The sequence below is a fragment of the Schistocerca piceifrons genome, chromosome 1 (genome assembly GCF_021461385.2).
Source record: "Schistocerca piceifrons isolate TAMUIC-IGC-003096 chromosome 1, iqSchPice1.1, whole genome shotgun sequence".
Classification (NCBI taxonomy): domain Eukaryota; kingdom Metazoa; phylum Arthropoda; class Insecta; order Orthoptera; family Acrididae; genus Schistocerca; species Schistocerca piceifrons.
This window is the reverse complement of record NC_060138.1, coordinates 493,381,064-493,394,837: the sequence shown is the minus strand read 5'-3', so window position 1 is coordinate 493,394,837 and position 13,774 is coordinate 493,381,064. Positions and strand designations below refer to the sequence as shown.

Here is a 13,774-nt window from a genome sequence, read left to right as displayed (position 1 = left end):
CAGAAACTTGGGTTATAAAAGGAAAAGAGAAAAGCAAAGTACAGGCTAGTGAGATGAAATTCTTGAGAAACAGTATTGGAGTGACAAAGATAGACAGGTTAAGAAATGATAGGATCAGAGAGTTAATGAAGGTGGAACCATTACAGGAGGGGGGAGAGAAATCAAGGCTGAGATGGTATGGACACATTAAGAGAATAGAGGAGAAGAGGGTACCAAGGAGGATACACGAGATGAAACTGGAAGGAAAGAGACCAAGAGGAAGACCGAGAGACAAATGGCTGATAGGAGTAGAGGAATGCATCCAGAAGAAAGGCGAAGACTGGATCAAGGTGAAGATGGAGAGATGGTGGCAAGACAGAAGACAATGGAGAGGCCTATGTTCCATACAGACCTGACCAGAGGCTGGAAACTGTCCAAGACGTACATGTACACGTACTTTTCTTGTATCACTGACAAAGTGTGAATTATTTTTGAGATAGAGATTCTAAGACCAATTTCTGACAGTCAAAATGAAGGGGCTACTGTCTGTAAAAGACCATCAGAGAGATTAATAGTGTTATGTCTGCAGACCTTTCTTATAATTACTAAAAATTGTGGTGCAAAATCACATTATGGTAATTATATCTTCAAACTGGCTGATTTCCAAGGTTCATTTTCTTATTTCTGTTTTTGGCACTGGAATATTAGAAATCAATGTAGTATATGGCTGAAATGAATGTCCACTCTGCTCTTGTAAAGATTTCTGTTCTAATAAGTAGACTGCTGTGCAAATCTTAAGGACAGAAGTAACATTCACATGATGCCAAGTAGCATAGATTAATGAAACTTCAACCATGCATAGAAAGAACTGCTACACTGTAGCACAGAAGGTAACTGAAATAAATACACACTAAGATGAACAGAAAAGACACTTTCATTCAAAGACAATAACTACATAGAAGTCATTCCTATTTATGATGACTCCCTAGACATTACAAAGGTGCATCTGGACATGCTACAGTATGTCTCCCCAGTGCACCCACATGTGCTTAATGGGATTTAAGTCAGGAAATGAGCAAGCCAGTCCAATTGCCATGTATCCTCTAGTTCCAAGAGCTGCTCCACCTGCACTTTACGATACAGTCATTCTCTAAGATTTGGGGATCAGTATGCACATGCATGCCCTCCCCTCATCATAACACCTGGATGCATTATGTACCCTCATATGGTGAGAAGTGGTAACATTTAATGAACCCAGGAACACTGTCGAACACAATTGTTGTGGTGGTCCAGGTATTATGGTGTGTAGATAAACGATGTTGCGTAGGCATAGTGATCTCCATATCTTTGAACATGGTACACTCTCCTGTCAGTTTTATTGTGACACTGTATTTCTTCCCCATATGCATCTCTCCAGGGGTGCTTTTGGCCCTGGCTTCATTTTTATGGATGACAGTGTACAACTGCATCAATCAGTGCAGGTAAAGCAGCTCTTGGAAGGAGAGGATATTCAGTGAATGGACTCGCCTGTCGGTTTCCCCATCTTAAATCCAATTGAGCATATGTGGGACGCAATGGAAAGATGTACTGCAGCAAGCCCATATGAACCAACAGCCGCCAGCACTTGTCAAACACACTGGTCGAGAAATGGAATTCCCTATCATTGTTTGAACTGCTCACCAATCTTGTGACCAGCATGGGAGTACGTTGCAGAGCATGTATTGCTGTCCATGGTTATCACATACCCAATTAAGAACCATGTCCCATCTTTTGTAAAGTCCACAGGACGAACATAAATCACAATGGCTTTAGTGTACATGTTGTCTTAGAATAAAAGTGTCATTTCTGTTAGGCTGATTGCATACCTGTTTCAGTTGTCTAGTGTACTAAACTGTAGCAACTCGGTCTATGCATGGCCCAAGTTTAATCGATCTGCGCTATAGTTAGTTTTGTCCTTACATTTTGCACATCAGTGTAATTTGTGTGAGCCTGTCCTTGTTTCTTTCCAGTGGAAGAATGTTATAATTAATGTATTCAGGAAATACCTGGTGCTTATCTGGTAAAATATGGGAAAGGTGGACAAATTTTAACTCAATTGTAACCTTTCGGCGTTCTTATATGAAAGGAACAGGTATCAGACTGGAAAGACAAGCACGGCCTGAGAGATACGGATATTCTGTGAGAACATTACAATGAAGTAGTTTCTACTGCATAAGGAAGGAGTGAGAACACGTAATTGCAGTTGTAAATACTCCTCCTTAGTTTTCAGTCAGTAATCATGCTAATAACAGTTTTGAAAAGGCAAGCCTAAATTCGTTGAATTTGTCAGATGTTTTCAGTTCAGTGGTACAGCCAGAAGTGTTCTCTGCCTTGGAAGACCAACTGTTTAAAGTAAGAGAGGATGTTACAGCTGTAAAGGCGATCAAAAAACTGGTGCCAGGACATGATTCAAACTAATTGCTTTCTCTGTTGTTATTAATGTTACAAAACAGAAAGGAGGAATCCAGACTTACTCTTTCTACCTCTGTTTTTAATTACAAGGGTTGACTGAAAAGTAACGTCTCCACCTTCGTAACTCTTCAAAGTTGGCAGCATTGGTATGTGGTAGGTACTGGCTTGTTCCGTAGCCTCTTCTCTACAGCTCCAGTTGGCGGGAAGCCCTAGCATTGAACAGTTGTGTTGTTTCAGTGTAAAGTATAGAACCCTGCGCAGGCGGGCGGCCAATGCGATTTAAGCAACATGCAGTCATAGAATTCTTGACAGCAGAAAGTGTCACCCGAAAGGAGACTCATCAGAAAATGAAAGCAGTTTATGGTGATTGTGTTGATGTGAGTACTGTGCGTCATTGGGCAAGTAAGTTTAAAGATGTTGAGGCGGGAACATCAGACCTGAATGACAAACAAACAGTTTGACGTCCTGTGACAGCAGCCACTGAGTTCCACAAGCAAAACGTTGACAGATTGATTCAGGATGATCGTCGTATCACTCAGAGAGAAATTTCAAGCACAATTGGCATTTCACAAGAATGTGTGGATCACATTATTGCTTTGCTTGGCTATCGGAAGATCTATGTACAATGGGTACTCCAGATGCTGACTCCTGAAATGAAAGTGCACAGACTAAATTTGCCAGGAACTTTTCTCGCATTACGAGAATGAAGGTGACGTCTGCCTCCATTCAATTGTAACAGGAGATGAAACGTCGGTATACCATTACGACCCAGAGACAAAACCTCAGTCTATGGAATATCGACACAAACACTCAACCCAGAAAAAGAAATTCAAGACGCAGCCCTCAAAAAATCATGGCCACAGCATTCTGGGGCACAGGTGGTGTTACCTATGTTGATTTCCTTGATCGTGGAACGACAATAAATTCAGAGTGTGGCATCACAACACTGCGAACTGTGAAACAATGGCTAACAAGGGTCCAAAAGTAAAAGGGAAATGTTTTCCTGCAGCATGACAATGCCAAACCATACACTTCACGTGCCACCACAGCAGAACTTAAGAGACTGAATCTCACCACTGTACGGCATCCTCCATACAGTCCAGATTTAGTACCATCTGACTTCCATCCATTCCCAATAATGAAAGACAATCTGCGGGGACATCATTATGCTTCTGATGGAGATGTTGAGAGAACTGTGAGACTGTGGTTGCGGAAACAGTGTGTCGACTTCTTCCGTGATAGCTTCAGAAAACTTGTTCATCGTTGGCAGAAACATATCCAATTGTCTGGTGATTATGTGGAAAAGTAAATATTGGTAATTGAAGATCACATTCTAAGGATTATTTCTGCATTTGATTTATTAAAATATTCCCATCCAAACACAATTAATGAAGGTGGAGAAGTTACTTTTCGTTCAACCCTTGTACGTAGTAAAATAGAAAAGCAATAAAAGGAATATGGTCTTTCACAAAATGGTGAATTAATGTGTTTGTGAATAAATATTTCGCAATTTATAACTAGACCTGTGACTATCGTTGTAAATGTTACCATTATATTAACTTTACTGTAAAGGAAGCAGCAGAATGCAGGTTTTCATCATAAATTTGTAACAGAACAGATAATATAGTCAGAAAAAGATATTTAAGAGAAAAACGATAATTGGTTGCACCTTTTCCCATATTTTTATGGGATTTTATACGAGAATATATGACTTGCCTTTCATTTTTTAAATTTGTGATCATTTTCTAACTATTGAAAACGCACAATTACAAATGTGGTGAATCACCAGTAGTGGAAAGTATGAAAATTTATTTTTGAAGACAAAGGGAAAGATAAGAAATGGGCTGACAAAATGTATTATTGTATGAGAAAAAGAAAAGATTTTGAAATTATCGATCAAGATATGTGTTGCACACACAAACCTATCTTCTCTTGTTCTCTATCCTCCCCTTTATCCCGTTGAAAGGACATTAAAAAAACCTGAAACCTACGTGTCCAACCTTTATTTTATAATTAATTTGTTTGTGTTGCCACTGTGTTCTAATTATTTGTTCCTTTAGTGGTTGGTAAGCTGATCATCTTCTATCGTAAATATTGTTCATATTGTGACATAGTAAACGTTCATATTTTGACATAGTAAACACAATCAAGTCCATGTTCGAAAGGGTCATCAGTGATTTACAACAGTTAACACTGAAAGTACATGTATTATAAGTACCAACATACAAACAGAACTGAGACTTTTACAGATTTAATTTGCCAAGCATAGAGTTGTGTACAGCTCTGGGACAGCATATTTATGTGGAGGTTCACTTATATTGCTAGTTTTACTGCTCATTGTTGGGTACAAACCGCTGAGATACTCTCTTGCTTTGGCTGACTGATACTGGTTATTTCAACTAATGATTTTTTCAGCTGTAATTTCTTGGATTATTTTTTAAATCGGTCCTGCCTTTGAGCTACCACTAGACCTTGATGAAGAGCCCAATCTCATGGGTATCGGAGATGGGACTGACCCTTGCTGGATGTTAATGTTTCATGTCATCTTTGAAAGTCACATATTTCTCACTTTTGCATTAATTTCCTTACTTGTTGCCATCAATAAAACGATACTGTCAGTTATGAAAAGACACTCATAATACAAATACTTTAAACAGTCCAGTGCACAACAACCCATCTTTCTGCTGTGCAGCTGGAATTTTTTTTATTGCAGCAATGACTAAAACGTCATCCATGCTGCTGTGTTCTGCCAAAAGATCCCTTGTTAGGCAGTCAGTGTTCTTGAGTTTGCATCGAATTTTGTATACCACTGTGACATACTCCCGAATCCTCAGTGCCCATCTCACCAGTCGGTCCAATACGTCGTTAGGGATAATCAAACCAGCATAGAGTGTGATGAATGGTTTACCAAATAAGCACAGTCGGAACTTGTTGATGGCCCAAACAACTGCAAAGAACTCTTTCTTATTTTGTGGAGTAAGTCATCTGGGACTTATGAGTACTCTGGAAGCATAAGCAATCATCTTTTCAGCACCTTCCTGAATTTGCACTAGAACTGCACCTATCCCATAACTGCCAGCATCAGTGTGGAGTTCTGTCTTGGGATTCTTGTCACACAATGCTAGGACTGGAGAAGATGTTACTACCTCCTTAAGGACGAAGAAAGATCTTTGTTGCACCTTGCTCCAGGAAAATGTCATGACTTCCTGCAACAGTTCTCGCAGGGGCTGTACCTTGGTGTAGAGTCCTTTTTGAGTCACCAGTAGTACGAGCACATATGAGAAAACTTCTCACATCACAAATGTGCCAATTAATCAGAAAATCAGTGATTGCTCTTACTTTCTCTGAATCGGAACTGACGCCATCATCATTTACTAGATGCCCCGCAATTTTTATTTCTTTGGTGACAAAGAGGTACTTCTTGGGTTCAGGTGCAAGCCTGTAGTCTGATCACAGTTCACATGGTTGTCAAATGGCTTAGATGTTCTTTAGTTACCTTCAAAAAATGGCACTGTCATCCAAATAGCAAATATATATAATCTATTTAAGGTGTCAAAGCAAGTTTTCCATCGTACTGTCTAAGATGTTTGGAGCATTACATAGTCCAAACAGCCTAACATGGAAATCGTAGAGCCCGTTAGGTGTTACGAAGTAGTCTCTTCCTGGTCACCCTGGATTTGCCAGCAGCGTGTGTGCAGGTCCACAGCTGGTATATACTTCATTCCTTTTAAGAAGTCTGGGATGTCCTCAATACGTGATAATGATTAGACATCTAGACACATTTTTTTGTGATTTTATTTAGTCATCAATAGTTGATACAGAAATGCCACGTGCTGTCCTCCTCCTTCACAAGGACTACAGGAGAGAACAGAGCACACTCTGGAGATTCAGTGATGACCTGCAGCATTTTCTCCACTTCTTCCAAAATTATGTGCTGTTCAGTCAGACAACCTCTTCTCCAATCTGGATTTGAAAGTATCCAACAATTAGTGCAGAATGGCTAATACTTGACAATATTGTTCCTTGGTTGGGAGAGATCCTTCTGGCAATCAACAAAAGCTTCATAGTTTAACTGATACCCAAATCTCCAGATTTCAGACACTCAGGTCAGTACCAAACGGTGCATGTCAATACAGTATGAACCAAAGCTCTGATTTAGTTCATACTATGTACTGTCATCCTACAGAATGTGTGTAAATGTTAATTAAAAGTAACACCATAACTACGGAGCACGTGGAAACTGTATCTGTGAGGACGTATTGTATATAATGTCTGTGGGGAAGTTGGTAGAGCATTAGATCACTGTACCAAAAGTCCTGGGTTCAAACCCAAATAATGACAACTTTTTCTCGCTGCATTGTGCATGAAAGTGTTACATGGGACATCATGTTTACGACATATAAAAGTGCTGTTTGGAATTTACAGGAATCTCCTCTTGGCTGTCTGCTTTTGCTTTCTTTGAAAGTAGTAAACCTGTAGATTACATTTGTAGTTTTATAGAATATGCAGTCAGAACGGAAAAATAAGGAAACAATTGCATCACATGTGCGGAAGTATGCTGCAATTGTTTCTTTGTTCTACTGTTCTGATTTTTTATGTTTATTCCGTGAAACTACAAATGCACTAACTGCTTCATCATGAGTAGTGTCTGTTCTGTCTCACATGTCTGACAGAACACCTCACATACCTATACAAATGTTCTCTACAGGTTTGCTACTTTCAACTAACAAAGCGAAAGCAGATTGCCAAAAGAACAGTGATGTACACTCCAAACAGGTCTTTTAACTCTGAAAAGTCATTTTACATGACAGAAAAATGTTGGTAACTGTTTCACATGTCAACAGTTAAAAAAAAATTTCATTAGTAAGATTAAAACACTGGACCTTACGTACAACAACATACATGCTCTACCAACTCACTCACACTGACATCTACAATACAAACACTCACGGATAAGATTTTCCTGTCCTCCATAGTTCTGGTGTTACTTTTAATTACTGTTTATGCATGTTCTACTAGATGGCAGGACATAGCATGAACTAAATTGGTGTTTTGATTGACACACTATCAACATAAAACGTTCCGTACTGATCCGAGTGTCTGACATCTAGAGGTTTAAGTGTGACTGTCTAGATTGACGACTAGAACTCATCTCATTGGTGACAGTATGATAACAGTGTCTTCAATGGCAGACAAATGTCCAGAGCACTCTTCATTGTGAGTGTCTTTACTGGAATAGCTTCGTCAATATGGAGCTCTCTGATTTTCTCCTGTCTATGACCACTTATGATACCTTAAAAGAAGTTCCAACTGAGAGTAACATTTTGGCTACATTTTAGTAAAATGACAAATTTGAAGGGCTGTGTATTGCTACTAATAGTTATTGTTGCAATACATTTTTCTATCAACTGGACATATTTCCCATTTGCAACCTTCAGCACAGTCACTTTCATTCCATGGAACATAATCTTGCGTACAGTGGAATGTCGTTTAACCAAATTTCAAAGGACCAAAAAGTAGCCAGTGTGGTTTAATGAAGTCTGAACTAATGAGGTTTTTTTAACTATACAACTGTTGAGTTCTTTCTTCTCTTGTTATGTGTGCCAACAAATGAGAGTGCTCTATTTTCAAGACCTCTAAGAAAAAATAAAAGTAACTACACTGTATATGTACAACAGTATTTCTGGGATTTGTTTGAGATACTCATAGTACATGTACATATTGTCAAATGCTTGTCATAAGTTTTTTTCTTTCTTTCTTCTTTTTTTTCAAGCAGTACAATTACATACATATTGGGAACAATATTGTACACATTGAATTAATGCATCATTGTACCCAATGAATTAATGCTACAAATAATACAGCAAATGATAAATCTTAGGACACACCTTAATGCAATGTTCTTTAACATGCTAAATAAAGTTTTAATCAAAACATGTTTTAGTTCATAACAATTCTTATCTATTACACGTTTTCCTTCCGTACTCACACACACAAATGACTGCAGTCTCAAGCAACTGTAGCCACACTATAGTCGCCTGAGACTGCAGTTTTGTGTGTGTGTGTGTGTGTGTGTGTGTGTGTGTGTGTGTGTGTGTATTTTTGACAAAGGCATTACAGGCCTAAAGCTCTATTTGTGACAGTCTTTTTGTTGGATTTTCCATTGTTTGAAAAGTTGGTATTGTTTATCATACGATTTTAAGTTGTCAGGCTGTTAACAAAAAGGTCAATGTGGGTTTTTACCTAACTGAATCATCACTTACCAACTGTTCTTGCAAAATGCATTAACTGTTGTCATTAATAATAGTCTGCTTGCTTATATCACTTCTGAGGAGCATATTTATACATATGCTTAATGTTATCTTTACAGGTATCCTGGTCAGTTAGCCTGAAAGATACTATTATGGAAAAAGCAATTATTTTCCCAATAATAATGATTTGCTATTGTTTATCTCACTTGGTGTTTCTATGATATTTGATAAAGATCCTACATTTCATATTAAGGACTATTTTCTGTGGAAGTTTAGTGAAGAAAGAGTACCCATTACATAATATTCAGCAGTAGGATACTACGTAAAGATCATAGCTCATCTTGCAGACATCTCTTCAAAGATTTGGAATTTTTACCACTTCTAGCAGCCACTTTTAATATATTACTGATTCATTCTGCTTCCCTGACGATTCTCCTTCACAGTATGTCTATAAAAGATGGACTGATGGATGAATGAATGGCTACTGTCATTGCCACATTGCTATTGTTCAGGTAATTTATCAGAGGAATAGATGACAAAGCATTAAGTTTTGAACTTCCTGGGCAGCCTTTAATTCTTGTCCCATGATGCCAGTATGCACCTGTGAATTTAATTAATACTGACATAAGCCTTTTATTTTTCTTAACTGAATGATAGAACAACTTTCTTTATGGTAGAACTGCCTTCAACCAGTGTCCTAGACATAGTCCTACTGCAATATTTATGCACTTATCTTCCACTGACCCATGAGTTAACTTAACCAGCCAGTTATAGAGTACAGTTTTAACATGGATTTTGAACACGGTGCAACTTGACATTTTCCGTGTTCAAAAATCATTGCCAAAGGTTAAAGAAATGCTGATGTTGCAGTTACTGTAGCAGCAGTAATTTTCAGTCCAGAAACCGGTTTCATACAGCCCTCCCATGCTGGTACATCCTGTGCAAGTCTTGTCATGTCTGCATAACTACTGCCATTTTAACATGCTTCCACTCTTGGTGTCCTACTGAAGTTTTTCCCCATACACTTAACTTTATTTACCAAGTGGATTCTTTCTTGATGCCTCAGGATGTGTCTGTCAGCCTTTCTCCTCTCAAACAATGGAAACTCCAGGTTGGAATATCAACAGTATTAGGGAAAGGATAAATTGCTGCTCATCATAAAGATGACCAGTTGAGTTGCAGACTGGCACAACAAAAGCTTTATAGCTTTAGGCAAAAGGCTTCTTCAGTAACGAAAACAAACACACGCATTTACACAAGGAAGCACACCTCAAGCACTCGTGACCGCTACTGCCAGCAGCTCTGACTGGTGGCCAACTGTCATGAGCCTGATGAAACTGACAGGTGCAGCATGGGGAGGTGGTGTGTGTGTGTGTGTGTGTGTGTGTGTGTGTGTGTGTGTGTGTATGTGTGTGTGTGTGTGCGCGCGCGTGCGTGCGCCTACAAATCTAATCTTCATCATTCTTCTATGTCTCATCTCAAAAACTTCTGTTCTCTTCTTGCCTGGACTATCATCTGTGTTTCACTTCCGTACAAGGCTACACACCAGACCAACAAGTTAAGAAAAACCTTCCTGATATATAATTTATATTTGATATTAACAATTTTCTCTTTTTGAGAAATGCTTTTCTTGGTAATTCCAGTTTGTGTTTTATATTCTCTCTACTTTGGCCATCATCAGTTATTTTGCTGCCTGATGATGGCTGAAATAGGGTGGCCTACATGGCATCATTAATGAAGCTTTTAAAAGATACTTTACTGTCTTCATAGCTACCTTGACTCATTCCACACCACCTTCGATATGGGATCTACAAAATGTGATGATCATATGAATGGATAAACTAGTATAAAGTGTGGTTTCAATTCTCTATTATGTTGTACCCCTGTAGTGCAGTGATTTCCTGGATTATCTAGTTCAGATGGAAATAACTGTTTCCACTAGAGAACAATAATCAGTTTGTCAGGGTAAATTACCCTTGCAAACATATTGTTCATTAATGTCATGAGTTCTGAGTTTCTTTAGTAACCATAAAGGCCATATGCTTGTGGATGACGATGAAATCTAATATAAGAAACAGCAGAGCAGAGCTGTGTGTTAGAAACAGATAAAACTTGTCATTCTGAACATATGAAACTAAGACTAAATACTTAGTAAAAGAGACTGAAGCCCTGGATGTAAAGTGATTAAGTGTAATGTTTTGTCTTAATGTTTTCCTCAGGTTCCTACAAGTTATTTACTAACACAGAAGAGCAGATTAAATAGTAATAAACAATTTTTCCTTCTGCCATTTCTGTTCTTTAACAGAGGAAAACAGCAGAATAACAACACATTGTCTAGCATAAACTTATGCAAGCAGGAAAATGTTGGTACCACAGTATGACATCATTTTAAATCTACTTGCTTTTAGTGTAGTGTGGCTGTAATATTCTGTATAATTGCAGAATGTGGTGGTTTTCTAAACAATGAAGGATCTGCACTTTATACTCTCCAGAGTGCTTGTAATCATAGCTGCACACCTAATGCACAACCAACATTCCCATACAGCAATTTTGAATTGGCAATGTGTGCCCTGGAAGATATTGCTCCAGGTGAAGAAATATGTGTTAGTTATTTGGAAGAATGTGTGCTGGACAGGAGCAGGCACACCAGACATCGTATTCTCAGGTAAATTAACATGTTTTCTATGTGGTAACAGAGATTGTGATAACTAAAAGAGCTTCATCCCAGAGTCAACTGCTATACTCTTAATAGTTTGTTTTTATGATATGACTTTGTGTGATAAAACTTAACTTTGTCTCATTTAGGACCAAGCACAATCAATAAACGATGATTGGGGTAGTATTTTTCTATGAAGACATAGTATTCCACATCTGGTTTTACTTGTATAATTTTTTGTACCCCAATGGTTCAGTGGTGCCAATGAGGACATGTACCTAAATGAAATGCCATGACTGATTAACACACATTTTATTATAATATCGATGAATGACTTGGTGATTGCTGTTGTTGTCACCAGTAGACTCTATCAACATGCGAGTGTTACAGAGGTGCTTTGTGAACTCGAGTGGGAACTCCTGGAGGGGAAAACAACGTTCGTTTCATGGAACGCTATTGAGAAAATTTAGAGAACTGGCATTTGAAGCAGACTGCAGAATGATTCTCCTGCCATCAATGTACATTTCACATAAGGACCACAAAGATAAGAAAACTGGAACTTGTACAGAGACAGTCTTTTCTTCACCCTCAGTCTATTGGGAAGTGGAACAGGAAAGAAAATGACTGATTAGTGGCACAAGATTCCCTCCACCGCCCACAATACAGCTGCTTTCGGAGTATGCAAGCAGACGTAGAATGTCTTTGACAAGGCCCAACTGATTCCTTCCTCTACCCTCATCAAAAATGAACTCACTCTTGATATGTTGAAACAACTAAAATATAATCTTTTCTTAAGATATTCTGTGGTCTCACATCAAATAATGGTTCTGTGCTAGTGTTAATTTCTGAAACCTTGCACATACAGTCCAGAAAAAAAAGCAAGGGCAAAAAGTTTGGATGATTTTATTAACACCCACTACTTTATAAACTGTGGCAGAATTCTGATAGATGAAAAACTTGTTTCACATCAGGCTACCATACTCCTCATAAACAAAATAAATGCCCAACAGCAGGAAAGTTGTGCATATTGGGCAATGAAGAATTACTGTTTTGTTTGAGTCAATGAAGTTTGCAATAGGATGAGAATTGTCAGTCATGTGCTTGAAAATTTTCACTTGCCATTATTTTTGCCTCACCAATGTTATGTGAACAGCTGTATTTCATTCTTGTCTACCGGCAAGTATTAATGCCCATAAGAAAATCACACTATAACAGAAATTGAAATGTAGTAAATGAATAGTAAGTCATTCAATTTTGTGTGTTACATTTACGACTTACCTACTCAGCTGAAGAAAAAGTTTAAGAAACACTACAACAAAGGAAGATTTTTTTTTTTGGGTGAATCATGAGATTATAGCACCTAGTTAGGGTCTGAAAAAAGATAAAACTTAAGTCAGCTTCATTCTCAGCACATGCAACAGAATTAATGTAAGACTTCTAGCATAGGTAATTAAACTAGCAACTGAAGGGAAATAGTGTGTGTTTTAGTGACCAGAAAATAGCCTCTGGTACAGTCTTTTGATTGAATTTAGAAGCACCATCTGAAGTTAAATTAGTTTATAGTATGAAGTAAGTAAGGTGGAAAGAATTCATGAACTAGAGCAATTGGAAGGTAGACTTCTGGCTGAGGAACACAATGAGATTGGCAAAGAATAACATAATTAGAACTGTAATTATAAAATATAGTAGCAACAAACTAAGTTATTTACTTAAAACACCACTGCGGCATAATTATTATATCAGAACTAGTCAGCACCCACTGCTTCGCTCACATTGACTGTATGGCCTGCAGAGATTTTTGTTTTTATTTAATCGAATTTTTATGTTGTTCCACTAATTGCAACACCTTCTAAGCTTTACATTGTAATAAAGATCATATAAGCATGGACTTTTCTGAATGTATTTCTGACCAAAAAGCGATTATGGCTGCTGAAGTCCAAAGTTTTTGTTAGTAATGCTTTTTGCATTCTTGTGGAGATATTTCCATAGCAACTTTCATTCCCTAACAAATATTTCTTTGTATCTAACTGAGAAGTGAAATACCAATGTTCATAAATTTAGCTTCAAATTCTTTTTAATGTAACAAAATATTTTCTTAATAGGTTTCCTTTCCTATGGCACTCCCTTATGGGTTGATTCCAGAAACAATGAAATAAACACTCTTTTTTTTATTTCTAATCAAGAAGTCAAATGCCAATTGCCATAGATGTAACCTTAAAAACCTTCAGTAGTTCTTTAGTAATTACTTATTTTCAAAGAAACTGTCACCCACTATTTTACCTCCCTAGTGGTTGAATTTCCAAAAATGCTGAAACACTTTCGCCAAGTGGGCGACCAAATCCAAGTTTTTGTAGTTCTAGCTTCAAAATTTTCTTAGTAGCAATGTACTTTAAAAAAGCCATTCACCCCAATTTCACCCCCCTTAAGAGTGGAATTT

The 13,774-nt window shown here is 37.8% G+C and overlaps 2 protein-coding genes across 4 annotated transcripts in view; one reads left to right on the top strand and one right to left on the bottom strand.

The window, feature by feature from the left end:
• LOC124795643 (WD repeat-containing protein 5) overlaps positions 1–13,774 on the bottom strand; it is a 34,729-nt gene that overhangs the window by 8,589 nt on the left and 12,366 nt on the right. The window lies entirely within an intron of this gene.
• Positions 1–13,774, top strand: part of LOC124795619 (histone-lysine N-trimethyltransferase SMYD5) — a 76,224-nt gene that overhangs the window by 58,917 nt on the left and 3,533 nt on the right. For all 3 annotated transcript variants that reach the window (XM_047259701.1, XM_047259709.1, XM_047259694.1), the window contains exon 9: positions 11,124–11,346. In XM_047259701.1, the coding sequence (XP_047115657.1) occupies positions 11,124–11,346 (223 nt within the window). The remainder of the gene's footprint in view (positions 1–11,123; positions 11,347–13,774) is intronic.